We start from the raw sequence: 18,451 nt of genomic DNA on the forward strand, positions 1-18,451 counted from the left end.
ATTCGTTGGATTCTTATTTTCCAATGTAGATAATCGTGGTTGTATGTATTTTATTCAACGTTGCTTAGCTGAATTAAAGTTTATTTATTTGCCCTATTTGGTTTTAAAATGCCCTTCAATAGCTGCTCTACGATTGTCAAAAATAAGGTCATGTATCACTTTTCAAAAGGAGTTAGCTAACTCGGAAGAATTATAAAATGACTTGATTATGAAAGGCACCTACTGTCCCATACACAGAACTTGAAGGTGTTTTAGCACAAGTGCAGCATTAACGTTAATTTCTAGGGGAAGGTGGAAAGGGAACCAGACCAACAACATCAAAGGCAGAGTTTAATCTTCGCTTGAGAATGCAAATGTCACAGTAGATTGTCATTACTGAGGGAATGAAATGGTGTAGTAAGTCTTTGAAACAGGAGAAAAAGAACAGGTAACTTTAGGTAGAAGATATATTTAGCAAGTTAAAAGATATATTTAGCAAGTTTCTATGTTTCATTTATGAAAATCTTGATTTTGAACTCTGACGAGAAACAAGTTATCCACTGATGCCTTGAATTGTTAAGCAAGACAAAGGACCATCTAAACAGATGCACTGATGTCCACTGAAGAGAGTACAAGCAAACCTCGTTTTCTTGTGTGCATCATAACTACAGGCTCTTACTGGTTTTTGGACTTTGCTTGGGTATGATATGATTTACTTTATTATGGTAAAATGAACACAAAACTCTCCATTTTAGCCGGTTTATGGTATACAATTCAGCAGCATTTAGTACATTTGTAATGTGCAATGGTCACCACTAATAGTTCCAGAACATTCTCATCACCTTGGTGACACTGCTTTAATAAGTTATTTTTTCCATAATGTAATACTTTCCCTTCCAGTGTGGATCACCTACCAGGCTGTGAACCTGTCTTCTGTTTCTGAACCTTTTCCTTTTTAAATTTTGGCACTATACGAAATACTGTGCTTCTGCTGTTTCTCTTGGTGCAATCCATGGGGGGTTCCTGTTCGGGTCGAGCAAGAAGAGAATTTTCTCAGGACATTAAGAGAAGAAAAACTCACTCTGATATTACAGACAATGCAGGAATAAATGCAAAACACTGCTGAAATGACAATGCAGGAATAAATGCAAAACACTCCTTAAAATAAAAGTGTACAATGTTATGCACTACCGAAGATGTACTGATTCCCTGAAGATACCTCTGTTCATAGAAAAGCCTTTTCTTGCTTGTTCAAGAACAGCACATTTGAAAGTAGCATCCAGAATTCGTTTTCCCTGGAATGTCCCTTTTTCAAAAGATGATTTCAAATTCTATTGTCAGAAAGTCTACACTTACAAAGAAACAGGCCAGATTTTACATACCTCATCTTCGTTTGGATGTAAGATATAATAAAGCCAAGGAATCTCTGTTAACTTCTGCAACTCCACCTCCACAGAATGTAAGGCATTAGATACCCGCTCTTCATGTGGGGATTCTAAGTGCTATTTACCAGCAGGTTAAAAAACAAAACAAAACAAGTCTCAGTGACCAATCTCAAATAGAATAAACATATTTTATTTTTCTAGCAGACATCCTCAACTCTTACTAGGCTAGGTGATTGTTGTTGGTAATATAAAGGAATATAGAAAAGAGAACACATTATTTTATATTGAGCTCATTTAAAAACAATCTGAATTGATTTATCTGTACTTCCCGAAGACAATATAAGTAGTCAGTGTGACTTTAATAATGTCACAGAAAAATAAGTATCACTTTGGGTGGTGTTGTTGGTTTTTTTTTGTTTGTTTGTTTCCTATGTAAATTCTTTCCTCTCCCTCCCTTCCAAACCATGCATCCATCCATCCATTCTGCTGCATTCTAGTAAGTAATCTCACTATTCTACTTATTTGAGGCAGAAATCCTTCTGATTTCCATAGATCACTACGTAACCAAATAATGCTATTTTAAAACTTGGTCAAAAACATGTCACATAGGGGCGCCTGGGTGGTGCAGTCGGTTAAGCATCCGACTTCAGCCAGGTCACGATCTCGTGGTCCGTGAGCTCGAGCCCCGCGTCAGGCTCTGGGCTGATGGCTCAGAGCCTGGAGCCTGTTTCCGATTCTGTGTCTCCCTCTCTCTCTGCCCCTCCCCCGTTCATGCTCTGTCTCTCTCTGTCCCAAAAATAAATAAACGTTGAAAAAAAAATTAAAAAAAAAAAAAACATGTCACATAATAAGAACTGGCTGGTACAGAAATCTCCTGGAGAAATAGAAGAATAAGTTTAAGGCGGGGGGGGGGGGGGGGAACCCATGAATCTCAGAAAAATTTATGACAAAAAGCTGTTGTCAAAATAAGGGCAAAAGCTAAATGGTTTGAAATCTGGAAGGGGTTTTGGAAACTTTATCGAGAATTTAACCAGTCACCTATTACCCACTTATTTGAAACAGTTATTAAAAAGCATGTAGAAATTCAATGGTAAAGGTGAAATAAACACTGTTATGTGTAGGTCGGGAAGGGAGGTGACTACATTCTAGTTACTTGTTACTAACTATGCAACCAAAGGAAGCCTGGCTGATTTTAAGAGTCTTAGTTTCTTCCTAAAATAGCATAAAGATTATTTCTAAGGTCTATTCCAGCTAATCAATACTTCCATAAATCACTTTAAAATTGTAGAGTATCTACATATAGGTTTGCAGAATTTTACACTTAAAGTTCAGAGAAAATGTTACTGTTACTTATTATGGTCATTCTTCCCCCCCCTCCCGTTATTCAAGGTATTTGCCATTTCTAGCAGTTAATAAAAATTTGGAGATTCTCCAGCTTGTCATGTAAAATTCACCATTTTCCTTTGAGTCTAAGAATATATGCCTTATAAAATTGATAAAATGGTATTATGCATTTATTCAAGAAGGAAAATGAAGTGTAAACCTTAGTTAATCTCGAATATGAGTGACTCTGTATTTTCACATCAATGTCATCAAAGGTTACGGAAAAACTCACTGGTATACATTTTAAACCAAACACTCACATTTGACAATGACAGAAGCAGACTGAAATGATTAAAAGTCTGCGTGGGTGGTCCTTCTATATTAACATAATGTAATTAATAAATATTAACCAACTAACACTCAGAGGGTACTTTCAGAGTAGAGAGCTAAAATACAGAATAACTTATGCTTCTAGTTCTCGTCAATCATAAGTTATCTTAATCATGTTTCAAATAAGGCAAAAAATACATGTCCTTCACCTAAATTTGGGACCAAAGTCACAGCTCATTGGATTTCATTGGACACATTTTAGAAAAGCAGCAAAAAGGCTCCGGTTAATGACAGAAGTTCCAAGAATTGGCAAAATGTTCCATTGGTTTTATCATAAAAGATAACCAGTGTTTCCTCCTAAAAGTTTTTCTTCGCAGCCAAAGCATCAGCAGCCACCTGTGACCCAAGGAACTTATATTTCAGCTTCCTCTGGAGGCGGGTAAGAGCAATGGACACCATTCAACCTTTATATATTCACTCTTCTCAGAGTAGAAGATGCTCCAAGGATGCTCTTCTGGACCCCAAACAAACAGAAATTCCAACCACAGTCACTTAGTTGGCTAGCTAGCCTGTGACACACCTCCCATTTTCCCCCAGGCCAGATACTATGACTTTTACTACCACTTTTATTTAGGTGTATATTTTCCAAAGCAAGAGATAATATTAGTCAAGAGAAATGTTTTAAGATCACCACCAATCAGTTAATCAGAATTGTTACAAGGAAGTTAAAAACAGCTAACACATTTAGGCTTTCTACACAGTTAGGACAGCACGTGTGAAAACCCACAAGTGAACACTAGGTGACGAGAAGACCCAATATTCTAGAACATTTGAAAAAGGGGAGAGAAGAAAGGCTGACCGGTCAGACTGTGGGCAAACCAAACAGGATGTCCGTGGAACAGTTCCACTGTAGCACTTATGCTTGAGGTCCATGGACTGTGGTTAGATTCACACCTGCCCTAAACTTGATTTCCAGGACCACTCTGAGTTAATCTAGGGATATGGCTAGTTCTTGAATTTAGTTCTTGAAACATCCAGTCTAGAAAGGGTTGCCCTTTAAGCAAATCTAAAAATCATACCAATCACATTTCAAAATATCATGTTTCAAATCTATCAAAGCTGACTGGGGACAGTAGAACTGCATAAAAACATGATGGCATATGCGAGGGGAAACTTCTCCTCCTGTTAGCCTGAATCATTACTCCCTGGTTTAGCCATGTCCTTTCCTGAAGGCAAAAGCTAGGTACAGAGAAAGCTGTAAGGATGGAGGCCAGAAGGCTGATCCTGCCTTAGAATCTGATGAATGCATGCTCCTGACTGAAAGGGAGGCCCATACATTGATCATCATTCTTGTGTTATCAGTCGTTTCCTCCTTACCAAAGGAACCCTGCCAACTAGTAAAGATTCTGTTTCATTATACAGTGCCTTCACATTGATGGCTATTTCAGTGGCAGTGTCTCTCGTAAGACTCTAGAAGAAAACACAACAACACATCAAAGACAAGTAGTTCTGTATTAACTTGGGATTCAATCATCAGCAAATACCTTAAATTTTATTCTTCCAAGAAATTCACATCACAAATGTTTTTAAAAACCTACCAAATTTGTATTGTCGTTGAATAACTTCACACTCATGTTTGTTAGTATGATTACTTCTTCTGACCTTTACAGCACAGAACCAAACAAATGCTCTGACTATACTGATACACTCAGGACCATATCTCCTACATACAAACGTGTGCCTGCTCCCAACAACATACACATATTCCCACAAAAAAGTTAAGTCAAAGGAAACGATGCCTTAAAGGGGCATTATCAGATCATAGTCAGTTCTATCCACTGACTTTGACTCTCAGAAGTTCCAACCAGATTGCTTTTTTAGACTTTCACCTTGAGGACTAGCACTTATTTATTAATTTAGGTGACTTCCATCCAATAATTAAAAAGAATAAAATGATGCTATATCAGTTTTCTGTACCCTACAGTCTTGTACTGTGAATCACATTTCAAGAGAGTTATATTGTATCCCTTTTATTCACTATTAATGTGTACATTAAAAAGTTTACAGAAGTTAAAAAAATTGTAGTCTCTACATTAAACATTACCAGTTTAGTAGAACAAAATGAAGTGAGAATAGCTTCTGTGTACAACTTCAACAATGAATAAACATCGCTAATAAAATACATAGTATCTATCTGTGCCCACATCAAGGTGTAGGGGAGAAGGTGAAAGAGAGGACAAGGAGGAATGGTAGCAGCCTGAACAGAACGAGTGGAAGGAAGATGGCAAGGTGACAGATGATTGAGAGTGAAGTGTGTGTGTGGGGGGGGGGGGGGGGGGGGGCGGGAAGAAGAGAATTTAAGAGCAGGAATGGAAAAATGGCAGGAAAAGAAAAATCAGGAAAAATGTGGGCACAGATTTACCATAAGCTTCTGGCAGACACTCATATAGATGTATAATGTTTTTCAAAGGGTGTGGCACATTGTATAGCATCGAAATACATGTGTAATACCAAACAATCCGTAGAATAAGAATTTACCATGAGCTCCTCACCTCTGGGAACCGCGGGTTGGCTTTATTCAGTGCGTGGGAACACGCATTCACAGCGTGGGCCAGTTCTTGTTCCAAAAGACAATGGATGGTGGCTGCGTCACAGATCCTGAAAGCAAAAGTAGAGCAGACGAACCAAAAAAACTTTGAGCACTGCTGATTTTTCTCAAGTGCAGAAGTGGTACACTAAGGCAAATAATAATAATAATAATAATAATAATAATAAGTCATTATGGAAATTTTTTTAATGAGTGCTCAATTACGAATAACAAAGGGTAAATTTAAAAACTTCAAACCCCATTGCGACAAAGAATACTAAACCAAAAATCTTTTCTTTTAATGTTTTTTTTTTTTATTTTTTTTTTATTTTTGAGACAGACAGAGGCAGAGCATGAGCAGGGGAGGGGCAGAGAGAGAGGGAGACACAGAATCAGAAGCAGGCTCCAGGCTCTGAGCTGTCAGCCCAGAGCCCGACACGGGGCTCGAACTCACAGACTGTGAGATCATGACCTGAGCCGAAGCCGGACGCTCAACCGACTGAGCCACCCAGGCGCCCCTAAACCAAAAATCTTAATAGGAAAAGTTAGGCTGAGCATCACAGATAAACAAATTGAAGTGCTATTTGGAAGAACAAAATATAAGAACACTTCATTTTGAAGTATCATTGTAAAGTGACACAGGTCCCAAATGTCGGGAGCAGAAACTTAATCTTTTATTCATTGAAGCTTCGACTAGAAAGAAATAGAATGGATTAAGGGAAGAACATTGCTGTATTTGTCATCTATTGCTAAAGTTCTTTACAGACATTATCTAATTTAATATTCACAACTTAAAAGGTAGCTGTGATGAATTTTCTCTACCTTATAGACGGAGACCTTGAGGCTTGGAGAGATTCAGTATGCATACAAAGCTAATTAAGTAATAGAGCTAGGATTTGAATCTATGTCCATCATTTCCAAAGCCTGTTGTGCCACAGTCCTCTAGAATCTCAACCTTCAAGAATGTCCTGAACAGACAGGATCCTGGAGGGCACTCAGGCCAAAGAAGAGAAAGGAGGAAAAGTTCCACCAATTGCTAGAAAAGAATGGAAAGTTTGCAGAGAAGCAAGAAAGCCAAACTATTCAAATCCTTTGTTTCTGGCATCTTCAAGGAGAACGAGCTACACACAAGAGAAGAGCCTAGTCCTGTATGGTTGAACCAAAAGTAAAGGAAAAGAGTTTAAATCTCAAAGATGATACAATTGATATCCAAGCCACAAAGGAATTTGCAAATGTCGTCTCAGTATTGCTACCAATAATCTTGAGAAATGATGAAGAATGGGACATTTATCAGAAGGACAGAGGTGGGTAAAAGTTATTCAAACTTTCAAACAAAGGAAAAAAGGTAAATCGATTTCAGATGAATACTTTGACTGCCTACTAAATCTAGAAATTTCCAATGTAGTTTAAATTCTGTAAGTCCAACATAGACCCTGTCATCTTCCCTCTCAAATCTCCTTTTCCTCCTGAATCCTATGGTTCCTTGAAAGGCTCCATAATCCATCCGGCCATTTGGTAGAAACCTTAGAGTCGCCCTGTCTCATAATTCAGGCCATTTAGCAAGTTTAGATCCTAATCTATCTTAAGTCTCTCTTCTTCCCATCTCTATTACCTCAATCAGCTGTTTCCTATCAGGACCATTCCAAGTGTGTTCACCCTGCCCCTGCTTTGCTGTCTTGCAGACAACGCTCCACATTGCTTCCAGAAACATTCTGATAAAGACTTGGCTCTTCTTCACCTCTCCATCCACATATCCCACTCTATCACATATACCATGCCACCCTAGTTTCCTGAGATTTCCTAAAAATACTATGCACTCACACTCCTCTGGGCCTCTGCCCAGGCTTGTTCCCATGTTTAGAATGCTCCTTCTCTTACTCTCTGCCCAAGACTTGGCTGGGAGATCACTTCTTCCAGGCAGCCCTCCCTTACTTTTGTGGCCTCCTCTGTTCATCCACAGCGCCTCACTGTGAGTCTTGTAAGTCCTTTGGCCACACTTTTCCCTACTACCCTGCCAGCAAATTAAGAAGAGGGACCACAACACAGCCATTTTGTCATCCCCAGGGCTTAATATGGAGGTTGGCATGTAGCAAAGACTCAAAATTATTTGCTGAATATTAAATGAGTAAGTTTTGAAAATAGATGAGTGAGCCTGATTTTCATCTTTTACAAAATTAAACAAACAGACTAGTGAATATATGGGGAACCAAACTAGGTTGACCAAACTAGGTTGACCAAACTAGGTTGACCAAGTCTGGCCAACCTTCACTTCCCTTTTTTTGATAAGGTTATTTGGTTAGTTGACAGGAAGTTAATATAGGAAGTATATTTGGTTTCAAGGGAGATAATATAGGAAGTATATTTTGGTCTCAAGAAAATGCTGTAGCTCTATTTTTGATTTTTTGAAAAACCACCATATTGTTTTCCATCATATGTTAATTAGCTTGATTATGGTAATTATTTTACAATGTATACATATATCAAATTATCACATGTATACCTTGTGTATATAAGTGATTTTATTTGTCACTTATCCCTCACCAACCTGGAAAAGAAAGAAAAACAACCCCATTGTAACGTGGAGTCCACAGAAGTTGTTTGTAGTACCCTAAAACTAATCTCTCTGTGAATAAGAAGCTGGGAGGTACAGTAATGCAGTTCTGTGCATATAGCTGCCTATTCATTTTCCTTTACCTTGCTTCGAAGCTACTTAGTATCTTGTAGTTATACTTTATTCTAATTCTGAATGTTGGTCTCCACCTATAGGGAGGAATGCATATCTTTTCTCTTATATCTCCAACTTCTAGTACATTCTAGGTTTCTAATATTTAAAGAGCTTTGCTTTCCTTCTTTTCTTTTTCAAGATTTTTATCAGTGACCAGATGAAGTGTGGGAAGAATATAATAGCTACCACTACCAGAACACTAAATAGGCCAGACATGATGCGACAAGACACGGTGGGTCTCATTAAACCTTCACAAAGACGTGCAAAGTTAGCTCTTATTATCCCCATTTGGTAGAGAAGATTTAGGTGAAGAGGTGGTAAGAAACTTGTCCATGGTTGCCCACCCCCCCTTCCTCCATTGAAGTTTACTCCTGCTCATAGTGATTTATATCTGTTCTACATTCATGGAACTTGGTTTTTTGCTTGTTTGTTTAATCTTTTCCCTTTTTGTCTACTAAAATTAATTTCTGTGCTGTCTCCCAATCTCCGGATATGTCTTTTGGAAACCGATTCTCGGACTCTTCCCACCCCCACACCCCCAAACCTCCTTGCAAGCAGGATTAATGCCTGTACTTCTTTCTACATTCCATAACCATTTAATAATTACAAGGTAACATATCAGTAAGTAGTATAGTGTAAAGATTGTGTAAAACTGGGGAAATAAACAATAACAGAAAGAGCATTGTGGATTAGGTAACATTAGGCAAGCTCCCCACTGGGGTTCAGGAAGTCCAAGGTCTGTTCGACAGAGAACACAGGGTGTGCACCTGTACCTGCTGGCGGGGGTCTAATGAAGGAGCGCAGTCCTTAAGGAGGCATGAATGAGGCAGCAAATGAGGAAGGGGAGTAAATGCATCTCTCTTAGTTACCCCCGAACAACTGAAATTATGTATCAAAAGTAAAAAAGCACATTTGCCAAGGCTAGAGTTCTCCCCGCCCACAGCCGGCAGGCCCACCATACCTAGTGATGAGCTCCTCTGCCGCCTGGGAGCATAGCTGCATCTGGGATACCTCCTCTGTTGCCAAGTCAACGGCATGCTGGATGTACAAATGGGTTCGAAGAACTGGTTTACCGGAATCACACTTCTGTTTATCTTCCCAAGATTTTAGAGTGCTTTCAAAAGCCTATTTACAATCAATATTGCAAGGAATTGTTAGTTTGAAGCTCTGAGACCCAAATAAGTGTGTATTTAGATGTTACATGAATGACTTTGAAACTATTGCTGTTTTCCTAATCTAAAGCCTCATTAAAGAAATCATAAGACACAAAAAAGGTATCTTAAAGTTTTCCAGTGTTATCAGAATAAGTAATGTGATCAATGACAATGAATGTATCACTGAAAGTTTTTAAAAAGACAGCTTCAATTTATGCTTCAATCTTTACATGCATAATGGATAAGATGGGTGTTGGCAGTCTTATCTGTTATGGGTGTAACCTTAATTAAAACATGTATTCTGGAAAAGGCAAAACTGTGGAGGCAGTAAAAAGGTAGATGGTTGCCAAGGGTTGAGGTAAGGGAGGGAGTGGTGGATGATAGGTGGAGGACAGGGAATTTTTAGGATAGTGAAACTATCCTGTAGGATACTATAATGGTAGATACAAGTGATTACAGATTTATCAAAAACTATAAAACGTACAGCATGAAGAGTAAACTATGAACTTCAGTTAATAATTATCAATATTAGCTCATCAACTGTAATAAATGTACCACATTAATACAACATGTTAATAATAAGGGACTATATGTCCGTGAGGTAAGGAGGTATATGGGAACAGAATTAGAATTCTCAGTATTTTCTGATCAATTTCTCTGTAAACCTAAAAGAAACACTAAAAATATAGTCTATGAACTTTTTAAAAAAATTAAATGTTCATATTTAAAACTACAATGACTTGTCAGATTTAAGAGACAATTTAAATATTTTTCCGTGGTTTCTATTTTTCATAACAATTGAATATTTTTTAAAACTCTTGATAAAAATCTAGAATAATATTTTTTTACATACCCTGTCCCTTGTTAGCATCTGAGCTCTGTTTTTGTGCACAATTTTGATAATCCCTGGAGGCTGAACCCATGCTTCGCCATCTACCTGCACTGGGACTCCCTCATCACCAAATATAGTGATTTTTACTGTACGGCACTGAAATAAAACAAGTCATTTTAGAGAACAAATCATCCTGAGAAACCGACAATCGGCATTCAAGCTTGACTTTTTGTCCATTCCGTGGAATGGAATGTCTATTTTTCCACTTACCACGGCACGGTAACAACTGACACAACAAGAAAGTTCATATTTTATAGATGAACAGACAGCGTAGGAGTCATTTGGAATAGCTTCCCCAGTGGCCCGAGTAGTGAGGTCAGGTCTGATCAGAGAAAACAAACCTGGGCTATTCGATGATGCTGCAGTTTAATGACCCTGGAAACTGCCATTTGCATGCTATCAAATATTGCAACGACTTCCAGGATCTTGTCATCAAATGATGGTGCAGCAAATATCTGAAAAGAAAACCTATATTACATTTCCCCTGATGAGGTTAAGGTTTCGATGAAGTGGCACATCAGCAATGTAAAGTCTGCAATATACATAGTAAAACCTACAGAAATAGTAAGCAGGAAAGTAAGTCAATTTTAATAGGAAATGATAGTCCAAGGACCACCCCCCCAAAAAAAAACCCCACTGTAGATGACTTAATGTAAGCAAACTTAATAAAAAAGATTTAAAACCCACATGGATAAAATGTTCATGCCCTTCATAAAGCACTCTTTAAACCAGCGAACCATTCTATTCTAAATAATCCATCTTGGGGGGACCTGGGTGGCTCAGTTGGTTGAGCATCTGACTTTGGCTCAGGTCATGATCTCCCCATTTGTGACTTCGAGCTCCGTGTAGGGCTCTGTGCTGACAGCTCAGAGCTTGGAGCCTGCTTCGGATTCTGGGTCTCCCTCTTGCTCTGCCCCTCCCCTGCTCATGCTCGGTTTCTCTCTCTCTCTCAAAAATAAAATAAACATTAAAAAATTTTAAATAATCCATCTTGGCATAAAATGCATCGAATATCTGTTCACACATAACTCAGATGTCTTGACAAAATGATGCATGTAATTTCAGGAAACCTAAAATACCCAGTTTACCTGGCATGTTCTAAGGGAAATCCTTCAATGTTTACAAGCAATATGTATAATGTGCTTTATATATTAATATGACAACTTTTTAGGGCATTTGAGAAGATGGTAACAGACACCTCAGAGGATAAAAATGATGCAGGCTTACTTTGTTTTGATGTTAAATGCATTCCCACAAAATCAATTTAATCAAACAATTTAAATTCTGGCTGTCTTACTTTGTCCCCTTTATTCTCTCTTTGACTATATGATAAACAATTATGCCTCGGAAAAAAAATTATTCAGCATAAAGCAGTATCTAAATTAAAACAAAATATCAGGGCATGAATTTGCAAACATTGATGATTTCTTGTCATTAAAAAAATTTTTTTTCAATGTTTACTTATTTTTGAGAGACAGAGCATGAGCAGGGGGTAGAAAGAGGGAGACACAAAATCCCAAGCAGGCTCCAGGCTCTGAGCTGTCAGCACAGAGCCTGATATGGGGCTCAAGCTCACAAACTGTGAGATCACGACCTGAGCTGAAGTCAGAGGCCTAACTGACTGAGCCACCCAGGTACCCTGATTTCTTATCATTTTTGTTAGCAGACTGCGTGGTTTTATTTTTTTAATTAGTTAATTAATTAATTTTAATTTTATTTTTTTAATTTACATCCAAGTTAGTTAACATATAGTGCAACAATTATTTCAGGAGTAGATTGAGACTGCATGGTTTTAAATCCTGTCTGTGCTACTTCCTGTGTGAACTTTGTGTCAGTTTCTTCACTGGTAAAATTTAGATAAAAAATCGTGATTGTCAGTGATGAATGTGAAGCTCTCAGAACACTGATTACCTAGGAGGAGTCATTAGCTTTATTTACCTTTATCTCCTTGATTTATTCCCTTTAAGATATTTAAGAGTGGAAGAATAGTTATAGGCTGACAAAAAGTTCACAGCTAATGTAAATTTTATAGTTGTTACATTATTTACATTATTATATGCGTTACATTGTTAAGTTGTGTTTTTTTTTCTCTTTTGACAGGAAAGTCTAAAAGGACGACAAACATAGACCTAAATGTTAAAGGCCAAATGAGCCCTGTTAACATTTCTAAAAATAAAAATAATAGCCACATAGATGTAGAGTTAAAAATACAGAAAGGTATTTTGGCAGGCAGAATAACGTCTCCCTTTCTACCCCAAAAATGTCCATGTTCAAATCTGCAGAAGTAGTGAATGTTACTTTACATGGCCAAAGAGACTTTGCAGATGTGATTACAGGGGGAACCTTGAGAAGGGGAGATTACCCTGGATGATGTAGTGGGCCCAATGTAATCACAAAAGTCATTCAAAGTGGAAGAGAAGGGCAGGAGGGGAGATCAGAATGATGCACTGTGAGACTCAACCTGCCTTTGTTGGCTTTGGAGACGTTGGAAGGGGCCATGAACCAAGGAATACAGGCAGCCTCTGGAATCTAGAAGGCGCAAGGTAATACTTACATCATCTTCTTTAGTTCCACCCCAAAAGTTGGTGCCTCCGGCATAGCTGGGAATGTTCAACACTGCTATTCCTTGCAGACTGGGGAGAGGGATATACTGCCCATCACACTGTAAGGTAAAGAGCTTAGAAGTTAGAGAAAAAGAGCAAAACCACTAGTTGGGAAGCCACTAGAATGCCAAAGACAAAGGATGATGGAGAGAAGTGTGTTGGTAATGTTTGCTCTCCTAGAAACATATTCCTACACATTACCTTTATCTTATTTTTTTAACTAAAAAAAATTTAAGGTGTAAATAACTATAGTTGTTACAGAAAACCAACCTTAAAAATATTAACTTTTCTGCCCAGATCGGGCGGTACTTTTCTTTTTTTTCAAGTCACTTACATTTTCACTTGTATTAGGGTCATCTTTGTGCTTATTATAAGCATCCTTTTGAAAGCAAGCTGAGTGAGGGTGTCTGGGTCCTAGCCACCCCATCGAGCCCCTCTCAGAACTCCTGCTACTGGGCTGCCACTCTGTCACTAACGGTGGCTGGCCAAAACTCCGGGTGAGTTTTTCCAGTAGCCAAAACCAAAGCCAGGGAGAGAAAAACCATGCATGTCAGGAAGTATCTTATACTTACTGTGTCTTCTAATTAATCACAAAAATGAAAACTAAATTACCACTGAAATAGGAAACAAATATCATATGGCTGGTGAGTAATTATACGTAAGTCAATTCTCAATCCTTCACCTTAAAAAAGAAGAGCTTGCAGATGTCATTCTTAAAATAGGGGCTATATTGTCATTAAATAATTCCTGCAATAAAAGATAATTAACGTAACTTTATAACATTGCCTTTTAATACCCAATCAAAATCATCTCCACTCCTTAGAACAAATGAAAATCCAATTCCAATCCATATTCAACCACTTGAAATAACTGAGAACATTTTATGCTTGATTGTACTCCTATAGGTATTTTTTACACCTTCTTTTCTTTTTCATAAAAACACATTCAAAGGTCTATACTCTATCCAAAGGGCCAATCATGGTACACAGCAGGCGCTCAATGTGTATTTCTTAAAATAAACACGCATTAAATATTTAGTAGAATAATGAACTTTTTCTGAATCCAATAAATTGAACAGGTAGCTCTGTGTGCTTTAGAACAGCTGTTCAAATCATATCACTAACTTAAAGGAAATGGAAAAAATGCCAGTAACATCCATCTTAATTTTTAAATATATTTTTTAATGTTTATTTATTTTTGAGAGAGGGAGACAGAGCATGAGCAGGGGAGGGGCAGAGAGAGGGAGACACAGAATCCAAAGCGGGCTCCAGGCTCTGAGCTGTCAGCACAGAGCCCGACGCCAGGCAGGCTCGAACTCAGGAATCACGAGATCATGACCTGAGTTGAAGTCAGACCCTTAACCGACTGAGCCACCCAGGCACCCCACATCCATCTTAATTTTATAAGCGGTGATAAATCAAACTAGCTGATCATGTGGTTATGTTCTAGTGTGGAAGGCCTAACGGGTTTATCTTTACTAAAACCTTTAGTTGATAATGAATGAGCCAGTGCTCATTCCAGTATTAAGATAACACCTAAAATAATAACGCTCTGTTTAATCTACATACTTCTCTGTACGTAGGCTATACCTTAAGTTAAAATATCTAGCTATAAAAAGACACAAGAAAGAAAGACATGCATATTGGCATAAACTATGAATCCTGGACCAAGGATGAAAGAAAATAAAAGTCACGGAAGTTAGTAGACTTTTCAGAGCCATGTCTCCAACCATCTTTCTCCTCTTATTGGAGGAGATTAAATAACTTTTGCTGTCCTTAATTTCCCATTGAAATTAGTAAAAAACTACTGAAAAATTTAAATGCTCAAGATCTCTTTTTAGTTTACTAACTATTGTTAGAAATAATTGGAACGAATATACATTTGAATTAAAACAGTCTATTTACTATAAATGTTTTTTTCAGGGATTTCTGAAACATCAGGCCATCATAGAATTGGGTCAAGATTTATAAACTTAAATGAGAATATCTGTGAGAATCTGTTACAAATGCTCTCCTATAAATGCACTCTCATGTCTGCACCTTCTCACGGGGCACCAAGACTCCACAGTAGCATCCAAATTTCAGGCGCCAATGATAATGATAAGTGTATTTGTCATATCCAGGGTCTAGCCCTCCCTTAGTATAAAGTTGGTAATCACTTCCACTGAGTGTTTAAACACTCAAAGAGGAATTGAAGCCAATTGAGTTGCCCAAATGAAATTATTTTTCTAAGTAAGATTAACATGAAATATCTTTACTTCAAGATGAACTTACCTCAAGTTGAACTCTCTGTTCTAAATTCTTATACGACCTTTGTAATAACTCCCGGGTTCCGAGGACTCCATACCACATCAAATTTTTAGTTCGGCTCCTGAAAATAAATATTGGCAGACATTTCAATAGCTATTATTTATTCATCTTTAAAGGCAGAGCAAGCAAAAGAGGTAATAAATGAAATTAAAGTGAAATTGCCTTCCTGTAATAACATTATAACTATTACCCAAAATTACCTGCATTTTTCAGGGTGTTCTTCTCTCTTATTATTAAATTCTAATGAAATTTTTGCGTCTAATCCAATCCCAAAGTAATTGTTCATGACACATTTTTCTGAATATCCATCTCTATGATAATATGGAAAAGTACATAAGAGTCAATTTCAGATTCATAACAATTACAACTTGCACACAAAACAGCACTTAAAACCATTTAAGTTTCCATTCCTTACAGAAGAGAGTAAAACTTAGCAGGAATTAATTCCTGTTCATATGCCATGTGTACAACCCCAGTACATATGTGTAATTTTTGGTACATGTGGTAAAAGGGATAGGGGGCCAAGCAGAGACAGAATCATAGTAACGCTTTTCTAAAACTTGTAATAAAACCTTGGTTCTTTTACTTCCTACGTGAACCCTTTACTACATACATAAGTGGGAGGGTCTTGCAGTCAGGTGCCAATCCTCCTTTCTTGATCATTAGAAAGTCTCATCCGCTGTACTCTTATCAATGGACAAACTATATGCTAAGTAACATGAATTTAAATTAAAAAAATATGGTGACGTCTTTGAGGAGTGTAATTAGAGAAATGAGATGTAACAAGAGAAAAATTATATGCAGAAGTAAAAGTTCATACTGAACTGCCAAAAAAAAAAAAAAAAAAAAACCCAAAACAAAAAACAAACAAAAAAACACCTGTACTTTTAAGAAGGGAAGAGATCAATGTGGGCCAGATGCTTCCTGAAATAAATAATACAATATTCCAGGGAAAAGTGAATACAGGTATGCCTCATTTTGCCATAGGGAAATGGGCTAGACAGGACCTACCTCGAGAACAGATCCTGAAAACAACTGTGTTTCAAATGCATCAATGTACTCATCATCATCAACTTTTGAAATTTTCTGATGACTCCCTTTTTTTTTTTTAGCGTTTATTTATTTTTTGAGACAGAGAGAGACAGAGCATGAATGGGGGGAGGGTCAGAGAGAGAGAGGGAGGCACAGAATCTAAAACAGGCTTCAGGCTCTGAGCTGTCAGCACAGAGCCTGACGCGGGGCTTGAACTCGTGAACCACGAGATCATGACCTGAGCCGAAGTCGGACACTTAACCAACTGAGCCACCCAGGCGCCCCTGATGACCCTTTTTATATGGGGAAGCATATTTCTTGTAACACATTGACAATTTTACCGTTCGTATAAAGTAGAAACAAGAAAAGTCAAAACGAGATATTTACAAAAGTATTTCCTTACACGGAATCTGGATCTGGGTCAATAAATGGCGTTGCACCAAAAGGATCAATATTTGCCAGTAACATTTTGTTGATAATAGAACTCCCAGCAATTGAGGCAGCTAATCCTGCTCTTAAACCTGGACAGAAAAATAAATACATACAGGATCACATGTTAAGAAAAAAGATAAAGAAAGAGCCAGTGCATTGTTTTCAGGCTTCATCTCAGATACCTTGCCCCCAAAGCATGATTTTCGGTGTCTAATCTTCTCATTATTCAAAACCAAAAACTATAACATTGGTGATTACAACCAGGATCCATATGTTGTCATAAAAAATGCAGCTGATGAAGACTCAAAGAAGAGTCTCTTTGTGACAGTTTCTCATTTACCATTCTAGTGATTCTATACTTCAACAAGTAAATATTACCTCCTATGTTATAGCAAATAAGGCGGTAAATCTGTAAGGAATTTGCTTTAAAGGCTGAATTAGCAAGAATGTCACGGTGTTACTACTTCCATACGCTCAAAGCATAGATAATAATATTCAATTAAAAGTATTAACAGATATACTAAGTGAAATCCCAGTGTTGGTATCAACGGTAAGTATGAAAATATTAAGCACAGGTATTTAAGAGCAGTATTGAACGTAAAAAAGTGAAGCATTTATCTTACCTCTAAATATGTAAAACCTCAAATTTATTTCAACAAGTAGTTAGCTTTCTACTAAATAGTTACGATGTTCAAAGCTAATCAATTTTATGATCTACCCAACCCAAAACTGAGGCTAGAAGCATTAAACTCTGCAAAGAAGAAAAATAACAAGGGCCTAAGGGAATAAACAAACAAAAAGGAAAGAATAGTGAAGAAAAGTATGTCCTGGAATTGAGAACCACTAGGAAATTAGGAAAAAAGTCCTTTTTTTAAGCCAATATTCCTTTCCTCAACAGTGTGTTCTTCTTAGAAGATAATTATTCATTATTTCAGCTACAAAGTTTAGCTGGTTATTAAATAATCAACATGAATTTTATTCTGTCATTTATTTTCATAGTTTTGAATATGCCACGGCACACTTAGTTATGCCAGTTTCTTTTATGTCTACATAAGTAAATAAATGGACAAAGCCACTATTTTGGTAAGAAAAGAAGCACACTTTAGACAGGTGAAGAATCAGGCTCCAGCCACAGAAAAGGATAATATTTTCTAAAATGTTTTAAGGTCAGGCATATTTATAGCGTTAGCCAGAAAGGTCATCTCATGGTTTCAGGTTTGAATAGAAATATAACCTCTAGACGTGGAGGTCTTTTTCCAGAATCAGACATGTTATGGGTTTATCTACTTTAATATTTCACTGAGATATACTTCACATACCATGAAATTCACCTTTTAAGTAAGTGCATAATTTGGCTGTTTGTAGTATATACACAAAGTTGTGCAATGATCACTACCATCACATTTAGAACATTTTTTATTACTCTACAAAAAACACCCCATACCTGTTAGTAGTCATTTTCCTTGCCCCCCATTCCCCACATCCTCAGACCCTGGAAACCACTCACCTATGTTCTCTCGGGACTTGACTACTCTGGGCATTTTATATAAATGTAATCATATAGTATGTGGCTTTTTATGTCAAGCTTCTTTCACTAGGCATAATGTTTTCAGAGGTATTCATGTTGCAGCATGTATCAGTGCTTCATTCTTTTTTTTAAAGATTTTATTTTTAAGTAATCTCTACACCCAGCACGGGGC

General features: G+C 37.4%; 1 protein-coding gene across 12 annotated transcripts in view; it reads right to left on the bottom strand.

Moving 5' to 3' along the window:
• Positions 1-18,451, bottom strand: part of DGKH (diacylglycerol kinase eta) — a 191,923-nt gene that overhangs the window by 18,596 nt on the left and 154,876 nt on the right. For 11 of the 12 annotated variants that reach the window (XM_023251911.2, XM_045053524.1, XM_045053521.1 and 8 more), the window contains 11 exons: positions 16,723-16,840; positions 15,488-15,598; positions 15,252-15,348; positions 12,930-13,037; positions 10,717-10,830; positions 10,337-10,471; positions 9,291-9,454; positions 5,570-5,675; positions 4,395-4,487; positions 1,362-1,481; positions 894-1,002 (listed from right to left, as the gene is read on the bottom strand). In XM_023251911.2, the coding sequence (XP_023107679.1) occupies positions 894-1,002; positions 1,362-1,481; positions 4,395-4,487; positions 5,570-5,675; positions 9,291-9,454; positions 10,337-10,471; positions 10,717-10,830; positions 12,930-13,037; positions 15,252-15,348; positions 15,488-15,598; positions 16,723-16,840 (1,275 nt within the window). The remainder of the gene's footprint in view (positions 1-893; positions 1,003-1,361; positions 1,482-4,394; positions 4,488-5,569; positions 5,676-9,290; positions 9,455-10,336; positions 10,472-10,716; positions 10,831-12,929; positions 13,038-15,251; positions 15,349-15,487; positions 15,599-16,722; positions 16,841-18,451) is intronic. The other variant, XM_023251905.2, reaches the window with a different exon arrangement.

Source organism: Felis catus, chromosome A1 (genome assembly GCF_018350175.1).
Source record: "Felis catus isolate Fca126 chromosome A1, F.catus_Fca126_mat1.0, whole genome shotgun sequence".
NCBI classification, from domain to species: Eukaryota; Metazoa; Chordata; class Mammalia; order Carnivora; family Felidae; genus Felis; species Felis catus.